At 24.6% G+C, this 24,456-nt stretch overlaps 3 protein-coding genes and 1 pseudogene across 4 annotated transcripts; all 4 read left to right on the top strand.

Moving 5' to 3' along the window:
- Positions 1 to 903: 903 nt before the first annotated feature.
- Positions 904 to 2,466, top strand: LOC131173853 (serine acetyltransferase 1, chloroplastic-like). 2 transcript variants are annotated; one of them, XM_058136449.1, is made up of 2 exons: positions 904 to 1,668; positions 1,738 to 2,466. In XM_058136449.1, the coding sequence occupies exons 1-2, from the start codon at positions 990 to 992 to the stop codon at positions 2,124 to 2,126; spliced, it is 1,068 nt and encodes a 355-aa protein (XP_057992432.1). In that variant the 5' UTR covers positions 904 to 989; the 3' UTR covers positions 2,127 to 2,466. The 2 variants fall into 2 exon arrangements, with proteins under 2 accessions (XP_057992432.1, XP_057992431.1); XM_058136448.1 differs by having other exon boundaries at positions 907 to 2,466.
- Positions 2,467 to 12,916: 10,450 nt separating this feature from the next.
- Positions 12,917 to 14,478, top strand: LOC110655078 (serine acetyltransferase 1, chloroplastic). The gene has a single exon (XM_021811254.2). The coding sequence runs from the start codon at positions 13,126 to 13,128 to the stop codon at positions 14,272 to 14,274; it is 1,149 nt and encodes a 382-aa protein (XP_021666946.2). The 5' UTR covers positions 12,917 to 13,125; the 3' UTR covers positions 14,275 to 14,478.
- A 3,373-nt stretch (positions 14,479 to 17,851) lies between these two features.
- On the top strand, positions 17,852 to 19,719 carry LOC131173966 (desmethyl-deoxy-podophyllotoxin synthase-like; annotated as a pseudogene).
- Positions 19,720 to 21,838: 2,119 nt separating this feature from the next.
- LOC131174137 (desmethyl-deoxy-podophyllotoxin synthase-like) lies at positions 21,839 to 23,689 on the top strand. Its single transcript, XM_058137226.1, has 2 exons — positions 21,839 to 22,809; positions 22,906 to 23,689. The coding sequence occupies exons 1-2, from the start codon at positions 22,309 to 22,311 to the stop codon at positions 23,527 to 23,529; spliced, it is 1,125 nt and encodes a 374-aa protein (XP_057993209.1). The 5' UTR covers positions 21,839 to 22,308; the 3' UTR covers positions 23,530 to 23,689.
- The last annotated feature ends 767 nt before the right edge of the window (positions 23,690 to 24,456 follow it).

Below are 24,456 nucleotides of genomic sequence, written 5' to 3'. Positions count from 1 at the left end.
AAAAAAATATAAAAAATTATAAATATATTTTTATATTATATAAATTTTTATTTTTTAATTTAAAGATAAAATTATAATTTTACTATTTATAAAATAACTTTTCCTCCAATATTTTCTTTCCTCTATCCAAACTAAGAGGAAAAATATATTTTTCACTCATCATTATTAATTTTTTTATTTTTCTCTTCATATTAATTTTTTAAAAAATTGTGTAGTACATATTTTATAAAAAAAATTAAATCTTAAATTTAAGAAAAATAAGATTTAAACTTTATGCGTTAAGGTTTACATTTATTGAACATACTCAATAATTTGTTATTAAAATTTTTTATATTATAAAAAGAGTTCAATTTATTATTAAAATTATTTTAATAGATTCTTCTCAATTTACAATTTACCTTTTTTTAATCACGTCTAATTTATTTTTTATATTATAAAAAGAGTTTATATATTTTTTAAATAATAATTTATTTTTTTATAAAAAAAAAATAAAGAATAGAAACTTGAATCTAACCTCACACTTACAGGTAAATAATATGTTATTAGCCATTAAATAAATAAAACTAGGCCAAAAAGGTTTATATTTTAATAAGAGAAAATAACTATATAATTATTCCTTGTATTTTGACTTTAGCCCATGCATTGCACATTACTATTAATGAACTTTTCTCTCTAAAAAAATAATAATAATAAAAAGCTTCTATAGAGCTTAAATTGTGTAAAATAATATTAATTATAAAGATTTTAAGAAAACAAAAAAAAAAAAAGAAAGAGATGAGATAGTTAATGGCAAAAAATAATCCCTCAAGCCGAGAGGAGAAGAGAAGAGAGAGAAAAGGTCGACAATTCAGATCCGTTTCACAAGGCTGCTTCGGAGTATATATATATAAAATATAAATTTTATGTGGTGAGTTCATAACAATTTCGATTGCCTGATTAAACCATTTTGTTGTTCTTTCATTATCCACTATAAAATTCTCCCAAGAACCATGAAAGCTCCGGTCGTAGCCCCTTTTCTATGTAAGGCCCTTTACCCTCGCTGCAACCCTTTCTTCTTTACACTTGCTTCGTCATCAATTTACTCCCTTTCCAAGCATCTCCATTATAATCCCTTGGCTACTTGTGTTGACACTCCTAGAGCGGAACCCTCTCAAATTTGTCGCGATCAAAGTGATGATCATGTTTACAAGTATGTGACATATTGTCGACCCACTTTCTCCGATCATGTTTCTGGCTTACCCTTTAGCAAGAATCATATGAAAACCATACACACGGATTCAGTTGCGGAAGATCTGCATCACGAAAACGAGACTAAAGAAGATCCATGGCTCAAAATGCAGGAGGACGCCAGGTTAGATGCAGATCGAGAACCAGTTCTGTCCAGCTACTACTATACCTCCATTCTGTCTCAGAAGACACTAGAAAGGGCGTTGGCGAATCATCTCGCTATTAAGTTAAGCAATTCCAGCCTTCCTAGTAGTACTCTGTTTGATATTTTTATAGGGGCTCTTGAAGAGAATCAAGACATCATTGGTGCAGTGAAGGAAGATTTGAGAGCTGTGAAGGAAAGAGACCCCGCCTGCATAAGCTACGTGCACTGTTTCTTGAATTTCAAAGGGTTTCTGGCATGCCAAGCCCATAGAATAGCACATAAATTATGGGCACAAGGTAGAAATGTTTTAGCTATATTGATCCAAAACAGAGTATCTGATGCGTTTGCGGTTGATATTCACCCAGGAGCAAGGATCGGACAGGGGATATTACTTGATCATGCCACAGGACTAGTTGTTGGAGAGACTGCTGTGATTGGGAACAATGTGTCAATCTTGCATAATGTGACCTTAGGTGGTACTGGGAAGGCTTGTGGAGACAGGCATCCAAAGATTGGTGATGGGGTTTTGATTGGGGCTGGTACTTGTATTTTGGGTAACATTAGGATTGGTGAAGGGGCCAAGATTGGGGCTTGTTCAGTGGTGTTGAAGGACGTGCCACCCAGGACTACTGCTGTTGGCAACCCAGCTAAATTGGTTGGAGGAACGCAGAACCCGATTAAGCTTGACAAGATTCCTAGTTTTACCATGGATCACACTTCACACATAGCAGAGTGGTCTGATTATGTCGTATAGGGGGCTTTTTCTTAGGTAGAAATTAGAAAATTTGATTAGCATTTTTGGGATTGGAAAATATTCCTGCTATTGTGATTGGGAACGTTTGCTCACTAGCAAACAGAGCAGGCTTTGTTCTAATTCTACCTAGTGATTAATAATCTTACCCAAGTGATATCTTACATGTGGCCTTGAGCAAATATTACCAAACCAAATATGCTGTAAGTATGAACCAAATCAAATTATGTTGTTAATTTTCTTCCCATTCTGTTGGATTTGGTTTACTCTTTGCCATTTTATATGGTCATGAAGTATTGTATAATGTACCCTGTAATATAAAATGCTTTATTATTTCAAACTCCATAGTGATTAGCCATTTTCGTTCTCTCTTTTTTTTTAACAAAAAATATTTCCCCAAATCAGAATGAATGATATTTATAAATACATTTAACTAAAACATTATGAACGCATATAAGTCTATTAGACAATATTAGTTAATCTAATAACTGTAAATTATTTTACTAGCTATTAAAATATTTAAAGTAAAAATATTCGATAAAAATAATTACTGAATTAACTGTTAAATGTAAAAATAGTTATATTAATTTTTTTTAAACCTAGTAAAAGGATCGTGTAATTCTTTCCTAAATAATAATTCTCTTAGGAAATATGTCAGTAATAAATAAATAAATAAAAGAAACTTATTTATCCATACATATGGTAAAATAATGAATTGTGGGTTATATATATTGAAAATAGTATTACAAAAAGTTATGATGTATTTTAAATAATAATTAATTTTAAATTTTAAATGATGATAAATTTAAAAAAATAAATGGAATATCATTCCCAAGTTGATTCAATTATTAAGTTGAGTTCAACTCTTTATAATAACTAGGTTTTTTTAGCAATTTACATTATACGTTATTTTACTTATTGTATATACTTGCCATTTTTTTATATGTAATTTTTTTTATTAATTTATATATATATATATATATATATATATATATATATATAATATAGCATTAGTATAATATATATAATTTAAATAGTCAATAAAATCTAGTAATTTATTATCCTAATGCCAAATTATGACTGTTTATTGCTTCTAATTGAAATTTATTTGTATTTTTTAATTTTCTTATATATTAAGTTTATTAGTCATAAACAAAATAGGAATGTATTTTTTTTAAGCCAAATTCTTTGATTCTATTATTTATATATTTTTGGATTTATTTAATTCCACTATTTATATATTTTAGTATAGCATAGATATATTAATTAAGAGATTTTTTTATATAATTAGGACATTATTGTAAATATTATTTATGATATTAAGATTTAGGAATCTTAATGCAAAAATTAGAGTCAGAGTAAAATTAACATTCATCACTTGTCAAATAAGTAATTTTAATTTATTCATGAAACACATAAAATTATTTTTTAATTAATTAAAATTTAACATTATAAGTTTTTAAATATTTAGGACAATTAAAAAATTAGTGGAATTCAAATTCAATGTTTATAAATTTTTATCAATTTTATTGTAATAGAATTTTTAATTAATTAATATTACTTATAGACTTAAGATTTTAGAATTATCAAATTTTTAATTAGAAATTATAATAAAATTTTTGCTATAAGTAGAATTTATATTAGAATAATATTAAAATTTTGTTTTATTTAACTATAATAATTAGAAATTAATTTATTTACATATTTAATTTATCACAAAATCTCTCATTACTAAATTTATTAGTTATGAATTATTTATCACAAAACATCATTAGCTATGAGTTACTGTGGATTAGTGACTTTTTTTTTTGTTTTTAAGTTATGTAATTAGTGATTAATTCTTTTTAACTTGTCAATATTTCTAACAGAATACAATTTGAATTTAAATAGAAAATCAATTTAATCAATTAAATTAAAATTTTAAATAAATAAAAATATCTATATTATTTTTAACATTTTAAATTTAAATAGAAAAATCAATCTAACCAATCAAATTAAGTATTTTTTTTAAATAACTTGTTAAATGTCTTTTTTTTGTCTCGTTATTCAACCATGAAGAGAAATCAATAGCAAGTACAGAACTTGTGATGAATGATAGTTATTAAATTAATTTATGTGGCAACACTTAATATGTAATTTTTGAATATATAAATTAATTATGAAAGTGCATTCTTGATTTTATTTATTTGAAGAGAAATATGTAATTTCATTTTTATTTTTTTAAATAGAGATATATAATTTTAATTAATCTATCAATTAATTCAAAAATATTATTAACCATAAAAGCAATGAAAAGAAGACATATATGTATGAATAAAACTCTTAACTATTTTATATCTTACACGTTTTCTTTAAAATACTTATTTAATTCTTTTTATATATTTATTAAGAGTAATTTTGATGATTATTTTGTTTAAAATGTAATTAAAGTACTTTATTTAAAAAATAATTTAAATTTTATAAAATTTTTATATTTTATCTCATAATTTATATAAATCGATATTTATTTTTTATAAATTATAAAAAATACATTAAATTAATGAGAAAGTAATATTATTTTAAAAATATATAAATATAATATTTTTTTGTTATTAATATAATAAAAAATTATCAAATTGGTTTGGGCCCTTGTGGACGGGACTAAGATAAAAGGTATTTGGTGCGCTGACTGGGCAGGATATCCTTTTCAGTTCAAGTGGTATCAGAGCCTCGTGACGGTCCGTGCGGTCCCGGGTTCGAGTCTCGCCCCTGTGAATGTTAAGCAGCTCTGCAAGTGGGCCTCTGGGCCTGCGCAAGCGGAGTCGTGGTGGGTTTGGGCCCTTGTGGACGGGACTAAGATAAGAGGTATTTGGTGCGCTGACTGGGCAGGATATCCTTTTCAGTTCAAGTTATCATAAATTAAAAATAACATTCTATTATATTATTTTTAAGATTACTACATATACATGTAAATTTTTTTTATTAATCTTAATTTTTTTATAAAATAATTATTTAACAAAAATAGTTATCACCTTACATAAATTTGTAATATAAAATAAATACATTTAATAAAAGTTATAATTTTAAAATGTCATAATTTTCTATTATTAAAATAAATACTATAAATACATATTATTTTTTAAAAAACAGATTTCATGATTATGATATTATAATTTTAATTATTCTTAATTATTTTTATTTGTAGCTAAATTTTTAATATTATTATATTTGCAATTTATCTTTAAAATTCTACTTCTATATAAAATTATAGTTAAGAGATAATTTATACACTAAGATATAGATATTTAATTAAAATTTAAAAATAATTTTGATGAAAATTAATTATAATAAAATATAGATAATCAAAATATTAATTATAATTTTATTCGATATATAATTATAATGAAATAAGATATTCAACGTTTAAGAAATATTAAATAAGAAAATTTTAAAAATTAATAATTAAATAAATATTAATTAGATATATTTAAATAAATAAATTTTGAGAATGATAACTAATAATTTTAAAAAAAAAATAAGAAAATATAAAAAATATTTAAATATATTTATGTTAAATAAAAATACTTAGTGAAAGAAAAGTGCTTAATGTGAATCAAAAATCTTATGTGATATTATATATTGACAAACAAATGAAGATCATTTAAATAAAAAAATAATTTATAATTAAATATTATTAAATTGAAAAATAGTAACAAAAACATTTAAATTCAATTTTTTAAAAGTAAAAAATTTCTTCTTTACTTGGTCATTTCAAATAAATGGTCATAAGTTGGTCACAATAATAATAATAATAATAATAATAATAATAATAATAATAATAATAATAATAATAATAATAATAAGCATTAATTAATTTTAAAAAAATAAAATAAAAAGAATATTAAATTATTAATATAAAAAATAATATACACTAATTATAAATAAGTCAAATCTCTATATTTTTCTTATAAATTTTTAAGTATACACTTTTGTCACTCAAATTTTTTAACAAATATTTTATAATAAAAAATATAATAATGTAATAAAAATATTTGTTAAAAATATGAAATAATTTAAGATTGAATTATATGACAGTTAATGATTAGATCACAAATAGTGATTATTTTTTTTTAAACTAATGGCCATAAATGGTTTATTATTATTATTATTATTATTATTATTATAATAATAGAGGGTAACATTTAGTAAATAATGTTTTTGTAAAAATAAATTTATAAAAAAATAATATAAATAATTTTTAAATATTATATTTAATCATAAAATATCTTAATTTTTAAAAATCAAAATAAAAAATAATAATTTAAATCATAAATATTAAAGTAATATTATAAATAATAATAATAATAATAATAATAAGAGAAATAAAAAATAATAATTAGGATTTATAAAATAATATAAATAATTTTTAAATATTATATTTAATTACTAAATATTTTAATTTTTTAAAAAAAGTAATTTGAATCATAAATGTTAAGCTAATATTATAAATAATAATGATAATTAAAAGAGAAATAAAAAAAATAATAATTAATATAAATGAAAGTATTTATAATTAATTACGAAATCATAAATTAATAGTCAATATTTCTTAAATTAATTATCATTAATTACTTTATTATTATTATTATTATTATTATTATTATTATTATTAAACGTAACATATGATAAATAATGTTTTATATAAATAAATTTATAAAAAAAATATAAATAATTTTTAAGTATTATATCATAAAAGTTCTTAATTTTTTAAAAATTAAAATTTAAAGAAAATAATATTTTAATTAATAAATATTAAAGTAGTATTATAAAAAATAATAATTATTAAAAGAATAATTAAAAATTAAATAATAATTAATATTTATAGAATGATATAAATAATTTATAAATATTATATTTAATTACAAAATGTCTTAATTTTTAAAAAATTAAATTAAAAAAAATAATTTAAATCATAAATTTTAATGTAGTATTTTAAATAATAATGATAATTAAAAGATAAATAAAAAATTAAATAGTAATTAGTATAAAAGAAAATATTTATAGAAAATGAAACGTGACAAATTTGTTAAAGAAAGTGTTACGTGTCATTTTTCTGTGAATATATTCTCACTTTATATATATATAAAAGAGAATTATATTTAGAAAATTAAATTATATAATAATTATATATTACAATTTTCAAAAAATATAGAAAATAGTCATCAATAAATTTAATTAAAAATTACCAATAGATATAAATATGATAGATTTAAAATCTTACATCCTTTTAAATTTGTTTTATAAAAATACAGATTACTTCTTTATCAGAAAATGAAAATATAATATATATAAAATTAGTATATATTTTTATTAGATAAAATTAATAAATTCGTTTAATAAGTTATTAATTTTTCTTTTATCTAATTAAAGTAAACCTTTCAAGAATTAATAATAATAATAATAATAATAATAATAATAATAATAATAATAGATATTTATTATAGTATTAACATGTAATAATTAAATAATTTATAACTTATATATGTATAATTAGAAAAATAATAACTTAATCATAATTTTAAAAAATTATATAATTAATTAATAAAAAATAAAACTTAAGGGGGCGAGAGCTGGGGTAGGTGTGCATATATATATATAATTTTTTTTAAATAATAATAAAATAATATAATATAATTAATGCTAATATTAGTTATTTATTAATTATACTATAAAAAATATTAAAAAATAATGAAAATTGAATATTAACATTAATATTTTATTTTTCATTACCATGAAAATAAAATTTTATTTCATTTTTTCATAATTTATTATATATATATATATATATATATATATATATATATATATAACATTCAATATATAATTAAAAATATATTTTTATTAAATATGTATTAAAGTAAAATAAAATCAAGGTAAATTAAAATTTATTAAATATGTAAAAAAGAAAGAGAGGGTAAATTATTTAAACTATATGTGATAGGATAACAAAATATTTAACTCTATGTGATAATTTTTATAGTATAATTCTAAATTATTTTATTAATTTGAAGATGTATAATTCTTAAATTTTTATAATTAAATAAAATAATAAAAAAATTAAGAATCTTTAAGTAAGAAATTTATAAATTTTTTAAATATATATGCTATTTTTAATTAGTTAGCCATAAAAATTATGGTAATAATGATAATAGTAAATATATTTAAAAGGAAAGTGTTACATATTATTTCTCTGTAAATACATTCATATTTTATATATATATATAAAAGGATTGTATTTAAAAAATTAAATTATATAATAATTATATATTACAACTTTCAGGAAATATAATAAAATAGTCATCAATAAATTTAATTAAAAATTATCAATTAATATAAATATGATAGATTTAAAATCTTACCTCCTCTTGAATTTATTTTATAAAAATATAGATAAATTATTTATCGAAAGTAAAAATACAATATATATAAAATCAGTATATATTTTTATTAAGTAAAATTAATAAATTAGTTCAATTAATTTTTAATTTTTATTTTCTCTAATTAAATTAAACTTTTTAGATATTTATAATAATAATAATAACAACAACAATAATAATAGCTATTTATTATAGTATTAAAGTGTAATAATCAAATAATTTATAACTTATATATGCAATATTAAGAAATTAATAACTTAATCATAATTTTAAAAAATTATACAATTAATTAATAAAAAATAAAACTTCAAGTAGAAGCACGTGTATATATATATTTTAGTTCAATTAATTCTTAATTTTTCTTTTCTCTAATTAAATTAAACATTTTATGTATTTATAATAATAATAATAATAACAATAATAATAATAGCTATTTATTATAGTATTAAAGTGTAATAATTAAATAATTTGTAACTTATATAAGCATAATTAAGAAATTAATAACTTAATTATAATTTAAAAAAAATTATACAATTAACTAATAAAAAATAAAACTTCAAATGGGGTTGGTGCGCATATATATATAATTTTTCTAAATAATAATAAAATATATAATATAATTAATACTAATATTAGTTATTTATTAATTATACTACAAATAATATAAAAAAGAATAAAAATTAAATATTAACATAAATTTCTTATTTGTCATTACTATGAAAATAAAATTTTGTTTCATTTTTTCATAATTTATATATATATATATATATATATATATATATATATATATATATATATATATATATATATATATATATATATATATATATATAACATTCAATATATAATTAAAAATATATTTTTATTAAATATGTGTTAAAATAAAATAAAATAAAATTAACGTAAATTAAAATTTATTAAATATATAAAAGAGAGAGATGATAAATTATTTAACTTTATGTGATAAGAGGATAAAATATTTAACTTAATGTGATAATTTTTATAGTATAATTCTAAATTATTTTATTAATTTTAAGATGTATAATTTTTAAATTTTTATAATTAAATAAAATAATAAAAATTTTAAGAATCCTTAAATAAAAAATTTATAAATTTTTGAAATATATCTACTATTTTTAATTAGTTAATGATAAAAATTATGGTAATAATACAATAGTAAAGATATTTAAAAGAAAATTAGAATTAAATAAAAATAGAATTAAATACTTAATATAAAAAAATAATAATTACTTACATTAATTATTATAATTATAAAATATAATAATTTTTATATAGTAAATGCCACGTGACAGCATTAAAATTTGAAATGCCACATGATAATAAAAAGAGAAAACCTCATTACTATATATATATATATATATAAAGCAATATAATTGATATATACAGTAATGCAATAAATTCAATTTAATATTACCATTTGGCATAAATGTATTAGTTTTAAAATTTTATGTGGCAATTCAAGAGAAAATTTAATTGCTTTAAATATTATCACGTGGCATAAATATGAAGATTTGAGAATTCTACGTGACAACACCAGCAAAAAATTTGTCTGCTTTATATATATATATATATTGTGTTTAATGACTATTTATACATGTGTTTATTAATTATTTATACATTAATTTATATTGGAAGTGATGGAAAAATATAATTATATTTTAAGAACAATACGAGGGTGTTCTATTAGACTTGCAATTCTATTTATAGAAGAATCTATTAAATGCTAATTAGTTCTTAATTAACTCTTCATATTTGATTTTCAATGTAAATCTAACTAAAATTATTAAATGATAATTTTACTTTTTTTTTAGTAAGTAAGACTCTAGTAATATAAAATTAAATAAATAAAAGCACAAAACCTAATAAACATGAACAAACTCTAAATTTAGATTGTTGGTATATAAATGCTCTAATCTATTAATTAATTTCATTATATTAATTAAAAATAATAATTCATTCTTTATCTGCTTATGCATACTAGTATCTAAAATCTTTTAGTATTGTACTTAATGCTTTCTTAATTTTCAATTATTGTCAATCTCTTTTTTTTTTTTAATTTAATATTTTAGAATATATTTATATTGAAATATATTTATATTATATGCTTTTCAAATTATAATAAAATATATTATAAAATAAACTTTTATCTTTCTTTTTTTAATTATTCTTATTTTTTTTAAATATATTAATTTTTAATAACTAATAAAATTTAGTCCTTCATTTTGTCATAATACAAAATAAATAGAACTCAAAATTTTAAATTTATATAAACTCTAAAATTAATTTAAATAATAAAAAATATTATAAATAATATAAACAATTAAATATATTTTTAACAATCTCAAAAATTATTGAGATAAATTAAATTAATAAACAAGTTATTTATAAATAGAATTTTATTTAATTTAGAATTGCTAGTCAAGTAAAAACGGTAGTAGGAAAAAAATAAAGTTATAATTTAAATAAAAAATTAATCAATTAAATTTATAATTTTTTAAATAATAATAAATTGTTATATATTTTTTAACTAATTAAAATAGAGGATAATTTGTTATTGTCAAATTCAATTATAGATATTTTTATCAATTTTATTAAAAAATATAAAATTTTAAAGTAGGAATTATAATAAAATTAGCGATTAATTCAATGCTATTTTTATTTTGTAAACAATATAAAACCCATTTACTTTATATAGTACAATACATCTGTGAATATTATGAAAATTTAATTTTTTTTATCAAAAAAAAATCTTTCGTGGCTATATTTATATATAAATATGTAAATAATGCACTTTATAAGTTTATATTTGAATTGTAATAAAAAAAACTTAATTAAATAGTATTTAAATAAAAATAAGATTAAGAATTTTAAATTTATATAAATTTTAAAAATAGTTTAAATAATAAAAATTTAAAATAAATTAATTTTTAATAATTAATTAAATTTCATCATTTATTATAATAATACAAAATTATCATGTGTATTTTTGTCAAATCTAATGTTTGCCCCTGCACAATATGTTATAGATATAGATATAGATTATAATAAAAATTATAGATAAATTAATAATATTTTTTATTTTCATTTATTACTTTTTTTGTTAATAGTTTTTTATAAAATTTTATATATAATTGAAATTAAGTATAAGTAGGATTAGAATTTTAAATTTATCTAAATTTTAAAATTAATTTAAATAATAAAAATATAACTATAATTAATTAAGAAAATAATTTAAGTAAAGGCAATATTTCCTCCTTTATATATTTATATATATATATATATATATAATTAAATTTTAAAAACATTAAAATAAAAATATTGAAAATAAGATTGAATTAAAATTAAAATATTTAAAATTAAATTGAAACAAAATTAAAGTATAAAAGAATTGAATCAAACTATTTTCATTTATATTTGATTCGATTATGATTTCAAAGAACATATGAAATTGAACTGAATTTATTAATGTTTAATAATTTACATTTTATAATTTTTAAAATGAAAAAGATTTTTAAAATTTAAATCTTGGTATTCTATAATTTAAAATAAATATTCAAAACTTTTACTATGATATATTGCCTTTTTCTCCCTTTGAATTGAAAAAAAAAATCAATAAATAAAGATGACTAAAAGTCTTCACATTTTTATCTATTTTTTTTTTTTTTTATATAAAGTTTGCATATAATTCAATTGAATTGCTATGAAAGAAATTGTAGTCCAACCTTACAGTGTTATTAAAAAAGAAAATAAATTATGGTCCTGAAATGCAATGCAGTGATTGTGGGTTAATTATTGTTTGCGCTAAAAAAAAAAATCTTCTCTCTCTCAAGAAAGTGAGTCCTTCCTATAGTTTATTTGGAAAAAAAAAAATAGTATTCTATAGAAAGAAAGTGAGTCCTTCCTATATATATATATATGAAAGTGAATCATCTAATAACTACTCGTGATTATGCGTGTCCTAGATATTTCACTTCACTGAACTGATAGAAATGTGACATGTGTGATGTTATTATAATAAAATAATATGTTTTTACAAACTATTTAAGCAAATGTTGCGTGTGGGACTGGACAAGAAACTTTACAATATATATTTTTTTTATTTTTTCTAAATATAGAAATTGATTGAGATTGAAAAAAAAAAACAAAACAAATAAACATTAAGCACAATGTAAAATGTGGATCGGGTTTGGTGGCACATCAACAACAAATAAAGGAACATTATTTTTAATGCTCTCAATTCATATAATAATTCTCCAAGATAATATTGGCTTTATTATTTGATATAATATATCTACATGAATCAATCAGTTTTATTATATAATTCTGTTCAAAAAATTTCATCTTCAAGCAAAATAAACGGTGGAACGAGAAAAAATTATAAGAGAGGAGAAAAGGTGACGGTGCCATCTGTTTCATAAGGAAAAGGTGGAGTGCCATCTGTTTCATGAGGCTGCTTTCTAGTATATATAAAATTTTTATGCGGTGAGTTCATAACTATTACGACTGCCTGATTAAACCATTTTGTTGTTGCGTTCGTTATCCGCTATAAAATTTTCCCAGGAACCATGAAAGTTCCGGTCGTAGCCCCTTCTCCATATAAGGCCTTTTCTTCTCTCCGCGATCCTTTCTTCTTTACACTCGCTTCTTCATCAATTTACTCCTTTTCCAAGCATCTCCATTTTAATCCCATGGCTGCTTGTGTTGACACTCCTAGAGTGAAGCCCTCTCAAATTTCTCGCGATCCAAACAGGTCTGAAAGTGATGATCATGCTTACAAGTATGTGACATATTGTCGACCCAGTTTCTCCGATCATGTTTCTGGCTTACCCTTTAGCAAGAATCATATGAAAACCATACACACGAATTCAGTTGCGGAAGATCTGCCTCACGAAAACCAAAATAAAGAAGATCCATGGCTCAAAATGCAGGAGGAAGCCAGGTTAGATGCTGATCAAGAGCCAGTTCTATCCAGCTACTACTATACCTCCATTCTGTCTCAGAAGACTCTAGAAAGGGCGTTGGCGAATCATCTTGCAATTAAGTTAAGCAATTCCAGCCTTCCTAGTAGTACTCTGTTTGATATTTTTTTGGGGGTTCTTGAAGAGAGTCAAGACATCATTACTGCGGTGAAGAAAGATTTGAGAGCTGTGAAGGAAAGAGACCCTGCCTGCATAAGCTACATGCACTGTTTCTTGAATTTCAAAGGGTTTCTGGCATGCCAAGCCCATAGAATAGCGCACAAATTATGGGCACAGGGTAGAAATGTTTTAGCTATATTGATCCAAAACAGAGTATCTGAGGCGTTTGCGGTTGATATTCATCCAGGAGCAAGGATCGGACAGGGAATATTATTTGATCATGCCACAGGATTAGTTGTTGGAGAGACTGCTGTGATTGGGAACAATGTGTCAATCTTGCATAATGTGACTTTAGGTGGTACTGGGAAGGCTTGTGGAGACAGGCATCCAAAGATTGGTGATGGGGTTTTGATTGGGGCTGGTACTTGTATTTTGGGTAACATTAGGATTGGTGAAGGGGCCAAGATTGGGGCTTGTTCAGTGGTGTTGAAGGACGTGCCACCCAGGACTACTGCTGTTGGCAACCCGGCTAAATTGGTTGGAGGAAAGGAGAACCCGATTAAGCTTGACAAAATTCCAAGCTTTACCATGGACCACACTTCACACATAGCTGAGTGGTCTGATTATGTTGTATAAAGGTCTTTTTCTTAGTTGAGTAAGCTGTGTTCTGATCCTGCCTAGTGATCTGATTGTGTTGTATAACGGTCTTTTTCTTAGTTGAGTAAGCTGTGTTCTGATCCTACCCAGTGATATCTTATGTATGGCCTTGAGCAAATATTACCAGACCAAATGTGCTGTAAGTATGAACCAAATCAAATTATGTTGTTAATTTTCTTCCAATTCTGTTGGATTTGGTTTATCCCTTGCCATTTTGTCTTCAAGATGTGCAAAATTTTTAGGACAAAGAAAGAAAATAATAGTTTTGTAAAATAAAGAACAACCAAACACTCTAAATGAAATACATCTGTATTGAAAACTTCAACTGCAATCTCTGGATGCCATTGTTATTTGGTGGAGAGAGACTTTTAAATCAGTCTTCCTTTTCCCTCCGGAGTTGGGCCAGTATGTGATGATGGCCAGGGCCCAAGGGGTGTGGAAAGGCAAAAACGCGTAATGAGATTTTCTGGCCCATTGGATGAGAGCCCATAAAATCAAGATTTAAAAGCCATCCCATGATTGATGATCCAACATTTCATTGGAAATTTGGAAAAATTCATTTTTAACCCATGAATTTTATGTGTCTTTACTATTAAGCCTTTTCAGAATCATTATTTATATTTAAATTCTTAAAATTTTATTTTTGTGACCGAAGGTTTTTTAACAGGCTTAATAAAAAAAATATTAAAAATGACTAATAGTGTTAAAAAAAAAGATATAATTAGTTTGATTTATTTTTGATAATTTATTTTTATTTAAATAAAATTAATTATTTTAATTGAATTTAATTGTTAATTATATATATATATATATATAAGTTATTAATAGAATAATTATTTTTGGATGACTAAAAAAATTTAAATTTAAAAACTCATAATTGTAAAATTTTGATGATTATGATGTCTCATTCGAAGCAAAGCATATAATAGATATTTGAAGACCGAATATGCATCTTTATATGTAGGAATTATCTAGGCAATTTTCGCTATTTATTAAAAACATGTAAGTTTGACATATTTTTTTTTTGTTAATATTAACCTTATGACTCTATTTAATAAATATGTAAAATTATAAAATAATTTCTTATAATTTTTCATAAAAATTAACTCTCAGTCGCTAAAATAAATCATAACTTAAGAAGCTGTTTTGACTAACAATTTCAATACAACATAATTTTTTAATTATGTTATAAAAATTTAAAAAATATTCATATTTTTTACTTTTTTTTTTCTTTGCCTGCTGATTATTATATTTCAATGGGTAAAATTATTTGATATTATATTTTTATATAAAATAAGAAAATAAAAATATATTGATTTTACGCATTAATTATCACATCAATTGCAACTTTAAAAAAATATACATGTCCCTTTCACGTATCACCATAATTAGTACATTTGAAATAACCAACACTACAATGGCTCGAACTTAGGCATGTCAATAAATTAGATATTTAATATTTTTTATTTAATTGAATCTTAATAAAATAATATATAAATGAGTAATATTTATATTGAGTTTGAATGAGGTTGAAATTTTATATATTGAATATAGGGTATTGAAATTCGTTTGTATAAATAAATAATTAAATATTAAAATATTTATTTTTTATAATAATATTTATAATATTATTATGTATATATATATATTATATTTTAAATAAATAGAATTTTAATATTTTATAAAATTATTAATAATTTTTTTTTACCTAAATTAATAATTAAAATATTTAAAATTAAATAACTTTTTTTTCAAATAATAATAATAATAATAATAATTAAATTTAAGATAAATTTAAATAATTAAAAATAAATTTTAATCAAAATTTAAGCAAATTTAAATATTAAAATTATTAATAAGATTTAAATACTTCATTCGGAACTTCAAGTCTACGAGAGTCCATAATCAAAGATTCAAATAACACTTTATTTGCAAATTTGTACCAATTTTATTAAACTTAGACTCCATTTATGTTATAAAAAATAATTTATATAAAATATATATTTTTATAGAAAATATTTTTAAAAAATATTTTTTATTATTTAATTATATTATTAAATTAACAATATTTATTTATTTAATATATATATATATATTTGTATTTTAATAAAATTATTAAAATTTAAAAATAAAAAATACTTCCATTTTTTATTAAAAATATTTTTTTAATAATTAATTTATCTAAATATCTCAAATATTAAAAAATATAAAGTTTTTTTTTTCAAATAAACTTAACTTTAATTATTCAATTTTGAACAAGATTCCAATATAATATATAATTAAATTTCAAAATTCTACTAATAGAGTTCCACTGACTTGACTTTACTTTTGACGTGTGACTATTGACAGCCTCATCTCCTTTCCTTTTTCTCTTTATAAATTTTATAATTTTACATTTAATTTAATGCTATATTTTTTTATTCTCAATAAATTCAGATTTATTATCAGTAAATCTACTTTTTTATTTTATATTTTTTTTTATATTTTTTTTTTTTATAATTTTTTAATTGTATTTTTATTTTTTTTTTATTTTATTTTATTTTTTAATTAATTTTATCAAATAACTACAATCTTTTAAGATAATATAGAATTTTATTAAAAAAAATATTAAGACATCAAAAAAGTAAGAAATCATGTGAAATAGATTTTATATAGTGTTTAAAATAATTTATTATATTGTATAAATTATTTAATATTAATATTATTTATTATAAATATTTTATATAACTATTTAATGAATAAAATAATTTTTTATATGAAAGAAAACCTCTACTCCACTGGTTTGGAAAGTGAGACAAAACTCATATATTCATCAAATTAAAAAAAAAAAAAAAAACTCAGTGAATTATTGAGTAGAGCTACAATTTACGATCAAGCTCTGCTCTGTTCATGTTTTTTTTTTTTAATAATAATGCGCCGCTCATCCACGTTCTGCGCAAGCCAACTTCTAAGCAGCCGGGTTGCTCTATGATACATTATTATAATAATTTTTTTTAGTTGCCAATTGCATGGTAACGTGGGTTGGACCTCACACACCCCACCAATCAGCTTTTTAATTTTGGTTCGGATTTCTCTGTTTTATTTTATACATTATTATAAATATTATTGGTTAAATATCTATGAGCTCAGCTCCTAGATAATTTATTTTTTAAAAATAATTTAATTTTTTTTTTTTTTTTTGTGTTTCTTTTTTTAAAATTTCCAATATTCTTTATTCAATTAGGCAAAGGTGGAAAAGAAGTATAGCTTAGACAGCCAAATTTGACTGCATTATTGAAACGCATAGTGGGGGCAGACCATGTGAGAAATTTCCATTGAAAACCACTCTCTTTCTTATTATACTGCATGATAGACGATGAGATATCAAAGATGCTAATGCACTGGTCAGACAAATGCATGGAAAATTTCATTACCATTTCTACCACCTGATTTCCAGCCACAGAATTTACTTCTCTGATTCTTTTGCTGGTAAATATTAAATGATTCACCCAATTAGAAGACAAAACTCAGTCAAGAAAGGCGCTGGTGCTTGGTATGCATAAATCAAGATGTGAAGCTTGTCACTAATGCAAGTTGAACCATGAGCTTCTTTTCCAATTTCATCATGGAGCAGCACCAATTCCTTTCCTTTCCAGTATTGTTCACCTCCCTCATCTTCATCTTTATGGTGCTGAAGATATGGAGAAGTTCAAAAACGAATCACTCCCCTCCAAATCTACCCCCAGGACCAAGCAAGCTACCTATTATTGGAAACATGCATCAGCTTGTTGGCCCTCCACCTCATCATCGCCTAAGAGACTTGGCCAAGGAATATGGAAGTATTATGCATCTTCAGCTTGGTGAAGTTTCCAATATTGTCATTTCATCACCAGAAGCTGCAAAAGAAGTGATGAAGACTCATGATGTTGTGTTTGCTCAGAGGCCTTTTCTCTTAGCTGCTAGTATTATAACTTATAACTTCACAGATATTGCATTTTCACCATATGCAGATTACTGGAGACAGCTGCGAAAAATTTGCATATTGGAATTGCTAAGTGCAAAGCGTGTGCTATCATACAGATCAATTAGGGAAGAGGAGGTATCAAATTTGATCGGTACAATTTCTTCTTCTCCAGGGCAGCCGTTCAACTTTAGCAGGAAGCTTTTTTCTTTAACTTATGGTATCGCTGCTCGGGCTACCTTTGGTGAGAAATGCAAAGACCAAGAGGAATTCATACCACTTGTTGAGGAACTTACAGAGGTAGCTGGAGGATTCAGTCTAGCAGATTTGTTCCCTTCCATTAAATTGCTCCATGTGATTAGTGGGATGAGGTCTAGACTTGTGAGGCTGCAGCGAGAAGCAGACAGGATAATTGAAAACATCATTAATGATCACAGAGCTAGGAACAAAACAGCAAAGACCAGCAGCGGGGGTGAAGAAGATGACCTTGTTGATGTTCTTTTGAGGCTTCAGGAGCATGGAAACCTTGAATTTCCATTGACAACTGACAACATCAAAGCAGTCATCCTGGTTAGTATGCCTATTCATCAAGGTCTGAGAAATTTTAAAAGTTCCAGAAAGAGTGAAACCGTTCTTTCTATTTCTGAATATGTTACCTGTTAACTCTGTTTCAGGACATTTTCATTGCTGGCAGTGAGACATCATCAACAACAGTAGAGTGGGCAATGTCCGAAATGCTGAAGAATCCAAGGGTGATGGAGAAGGCACAAGAAGAGGTGAGGAGAGTATTTGATAAAAAAGGAAATGTGGATGAAACAGACATTCATGAGCTGAAATATTTGAAGTTAGTTATCAAAGAAACTTTGCGATTACACCCTCCTGCTCCATTGCTACTTCCAAGAGAAGGTAGGGAGAGATGTGAGATTAACGGGTACGAGATACCAGCCAAATCCAAAGTTATTGTTAATGCTTGGGCAATTAACAGGGATCCAAATCACTGGACTGAAGCTGACAAATTCTATCCAGAAAGATTTCTTGATAGTTCAATTGATTACAAGGGGAACAATTTTGAATTTATTCCGTTTGGTGCTGGAAGGAGGATGTGTCCTGGCGTATTGTTTGGCATAGCTAATGTTGAGCTTCCACTTGCACAGTTTCTTTATCATTTTGATTGGAAACTTGCAAGTGGATTGAAGGCAGAAACTCTAGATATGATCGAGTCTTTTGGCGCTACAGTTAGAAGGAAAAATGATCTGCACTTGATTCCCGTTCCGTACACGCCATCCTCAGCCGCCTGTTGAATCAAGTCACTGTAGTATTCAGATGTTTATCACCTTGTGTACTTGTATTGCAGCTACGTACAACACTTGTGTTCAGCAGTGTAAGAATCTTACAAAATAAACCTGCTTTTGTGTACTCATGGGAAAGAAGATAAAAAAAATTGTAAGCGAGTTAAAATTAGGGCAAATCCTTTAGACATCCAATTTCATGGCTTCTCTTGGACTTTTCAACCCATTTACAGAGACACAACTATCCTTCAATTAACAGTTCGATTTACAGACAGCACCAAAACCTAACAAGGAATCTTCCATAAGAAAATTTCCAGCAGGATTGAAAAGCAACTCAATTGCTTGCGCTTGAACTTTCCTTAAATCAGCTAGCAGGGAAGCGAACCCAGGGGAACTGATAGCAGGGGATGAGCGGTCGTTTTGGTTGTAAATTAATTTAATTCAGTTTGATTATCAGTTTTGCACTCGTCATGGGAGAAACCATACTTTTATTAAAGGCAAAATTATCAGATCATAACGAGAAATCAAATGATCATAATCATCATATCCTGGACAACAATATCAAATTCCTTCACAATTGTAAAGCTTACTATCACAGTGGCCTACTGTTTCCAAGGAGACACTTTTTGGCATTATCACTCCTTTCGACAGAGTGCATACTCTTCTATATAAAATTATAAATTTTATTTTTTATTAATATCAAAAAATATAAATATACATTTAAAAGAGCATTACATTATATAATTGATCCACCATAAGGCGAGATATGCTAATTTTTATTGACAATTGTTATGTTTTTTTAGTCATTTCATTAAGCAAGGGTGATAACTATTCCTGAATTCAATTTAAAATTTACCTATATTTAATTAATTCTTCTTAATTATTGTGTTGGATAGAGACAAAGAAAAAAAAAAGGGTTTTCCCCAATAATATTATATATTATTAATTTTTTTTATTGAAAATTAATATATTTTTATATATTTATATAATTTTAATTAATTTTTTAATAGATAAATTTATAAATTAAAATAAAAAATAAAAACAAAAACAAAATCCCTACAGAAAATCCGTCACATCTTCGTCCCGATTTCCTTTAGGTCACTCACTCAGAGATGGGAGATAGATTCCATTTTCGACCGGCCTCGTTGTTATCCCTCTTAGCCCGTATTTTGTCCCACCAGTAATGGACATCTATCTTTAGAAAAAAAAAAAAAAAATTTCATTTTAAAGCAATTTTATATGACCTGCCGATCTGCGTAAAATTTGAGATAAAAAAGTGAAGGATAATAAATTATTAGATTATGTTCATTCATCACGTAGACTCATTTTAAAAACAGTAAGCTTATAATTAAAGCTTTCAGCGTGGGCTGTCATTTTGCGATGATGGCAGATGCTTGTTCTTTAATAACGAGGTGGGGACATCATGCATGGCTTTAATAACTCAGCTTTATACATTTCCCTTTCGTATCCCAATAATAAATTGAGTAACTCTTTGTCAAACAAAAATATAATAATCGCATAATTAATTTTATGAAGTGGGTGGTGGTGGGATTGGGAATAAATCTTTAACTTATTAGCCTTATATGACCTCTTCAACTATATGATAATTCGAAAGTCTAAAGTGCCTGTAAAGTTGAAAGGCTAATATTTAGATAGAGTTGAAAACAAATTTTGTTATTTTAATATTTTTATAATTAAAATTTATTAAATTTAATTTTAAATTATTTTTTAATATTTTCTAATTAATAGGTTTAAAAAATATTTTTTTTAATGATAACTCCATCAATAATGTCAAATGGAATCTTAGTAAGAGAGTTCATTTCAGATGCATTATTGCCGATTAATTAAAATAATTTCTTAAATTAAAAATTGATTCAATATTTTGAATTTGATAATATTTTATTATAAAAATTAAATGTGATAAATAAATAAATCATTTAATTATATATGTGTTTCACTAACATAGTCTACTCTGCTTGCATAATTTAATATAAATGGAGTTTACGATCATATTTGTTTAACTATAATATAATAAGCTTCTAGGTTCAATTTATTTATTTATTTTTTATATAATTGACTCTAATAAAATTGAAATTTAAAATTTTTTAATTTAAAAACTTATTTCAACACCACCATCCAACCTCATCATTTTTAAATTATAATTTTAAAAATTAATAATAATTATATTGATTTGAAAATTAAAATTTTTCTTATTTATACTTGGTATATAATATATTTAAAATATAAATATAAATAATAAAATTTACTTATAGATATAACTATTAAGTATATGAATCTATAATCATAATGACAGGATGCTTGAGTTGAACATGCACGCTTCATACCTCAATAAATCTGAAGCAAGGTTCGTTATTTCTTTCCAATTAACACAAAATGGTGCTTACAATCTTCTCCTTGCCGATGCTTTTCCCGTTCATCTTCTTTATCTTCATGGTGATGAAGATATCAAGAACTAGAGCCTTGAGTACTAAGCCTTTGCCCCCAGGGCCATAGAAGCTACCCATCATAGGAAACCTTCACAATTTACTTGGCTCCCTACCCCATCGCAGACTTCAACACCTGGCCAAGAAATATGGACCTCTTTTGCACCTTCAACTTGGAGAAATTACAACCATAGTCGTTTCTTCTCCAGAAACCGCAAAAGAAGTTTTGAAAACTCATGATATTATCTTCGCCAACAGGCCCTTCATCCTCGCAGCAACTATCATTTTTTATGATAATGCAGACCTTGCTTGGGCACCATATGGAGAGTACTGGAGACAGATGAGGAAAATTTGCACGTTGGAGCTGCTAAGCGCTAAGCGGGTGCTATCATTCAGATCAATCAGAGAAGAAGAGGTATCAGATCTAATGAGAAGCATTTCTTCTAATTCGGGATCTCTGATGAACCTTAGTAAGATGTTGGCTGCTTTCTCATTCGGTGTCATTTCAAGGGCAGCCTTTGGCAGGACAAGGAACGTGCAAGAATCATTTGTACCTCTCATTGAAGAAATTATTTTATTATCAGAAGGTTTTAGTATTTCGGATTTATTCCCTTCCGTTAAAATGCTTCGAATGATTAGTGGGATGAGATCTAGATTGGAAAGGTTACATCAGGAAGCAGACAGGATACTTGAAAATATAATCAATGATCACAAAGCCAGAAAAGCAGAGACTAAGCTTGCTGATGAGGCTAATGACCTTGTAGACGTTCTTTTGAAGCTTCAGGATCAAGAAAACCGTGAGTTCCCTTTAACAATCGACAACATCAAGGCAGTAATCCTGGTAATTTTTAGTTGTTAACCAGCAAGGAAACTTACATTTCCATTAATTTCTTTTTTATGCTAATTGTACAGTAACAATTTGTTTATTCTGTTTCAGGACATGTTCATTGCTGGCAGTGACACTTCATTTACAACTTCAGAATGGGCGATATCAGAAATGCTAAAAAACCCAAGAGTGATGAAAAAGGCACAAGCAGAGGTAAGGCAAGTTTTCAGTGAAAAAGGTCATGTTGATGAAGCAGATCTTGGAGAATTAAATTACTTGAAATTAGTTATCAAAGAGACTCTAAGATTACACCCTCCCGTTCCTTTGCTAATTCCAAGAGAATCTCGAGAGCAGTGCGAGATTAATGGATATCAGATACCCATCAAATCCAAATTGATTGTTAATGCTTGGGCGATTGGTAGGGATCCAAATTATTGGACTGAGGCTGATAGATTCAATCCAGAAAGATTCTCTGACAGTACAGTAGATTACAAGGGAGCTAATATGGAGTTCATCCCATTTGGTGCTGGAAGGAGGATGTGTCCTGGCATATCATTTGGTATTGCTAACGTCGAGATTCTACTTGCAAATTTGCTATTCTATTTTGATTGGAAACTCCCTCATGGAATGAAGCAAGAAGAATTAGACATGGCAGAGTCTTTTGGAGCAGTTGCCAGAAGAAAAAATGACTTGGGCTTGATTCCTACTCTGTCCCATCCATTGCCAGTTGCATAACTATTCCAAGGAAGACGATGTTGCCTATTTTGGATATTTCTAGGCTATAATAATGTTTGAAATTAGAAAATGCTGTTTGTGAAATTGCTTTCTTCTTATTAGCATGCTTAAGGCCTAATAACGATAACAAGAAATAAAGAGATGGATGGAATAAACATGGCTTCCTGAGTCTTGACCTTGTTTTACAGTAGAAACTTTAGATACAAATATATGCGTGGTGCTGAATGAGAAATGGGAAAACAAACACAAGAATTTATGTAGTTCGGCTCACAATGTCCACATCTATACCTTCTTGAGATTTTCACTCCATTAATCTACTCTTTTCAATGGCAAGAGTAAATCTATAACATCCACAAGATTCTTTTTTATCAACCAAGAACAAGTGTTTTTCCCAATCTTTGTACACAAATTTCACCTGTGGTGCTTCTCAACCATTATACAAGCTTTCATCTTGTTATTTGCCAATCAAATATAATTTTCTTTTGTTTGATAATCTCCCAAACTCTTAATCACAATTAGATACTCTAACAAAGCTAAGAGAGGAGAAAGTGCTTTCTGAGATGAGTAGCTTTCCATTGACTAAAATTAATTAGGCAACATATATAGGTTTTGAAATTATTTAATCTTAAGATCTTGGAGCTAATAAATAGAATTCTATTTTATTTTTAAGCGCAGTTCATCGTATGAAATGGCCATGCCCCAGATACATAAATGAAAACTGCCATAGTCCCAGAAAAGTTGGGCCTTGCCCCTAATGCGTCTAAACCCGCACCATAAGCAAATATAAGCCCGTCTGGCATTACTAAAAAAAAGGGCTATTGGGAAAAATATTTTTTAAAATATATTAATTAGAAAGTATTAAAAAGTGATTTAAAATTAAATTTAATAATTTATAGTTATTAAAAGCTAAAATAGTAAATATATATA

This window comes from Hevea brasiliensis, chromosome 15 (assembly GCF_030052815.1).
Source record: "Hevea brasiliensis isolate MT/VB/25A 57/8 chromosome 15, ASM3005281v1, whole genome shotgun sequence".
Lineage (NCBI taxonomy): Eukaryota > Viridiplantae > Streptophyta > Magnoliopsida > Malpighiales > Euphorbiaceae > Hevea > Hevea brasiliensis.
Note: the sequence above shows the minus strand (reverse complement) of the source record. Positions and strands in the feature narration are given on the sequence as shown.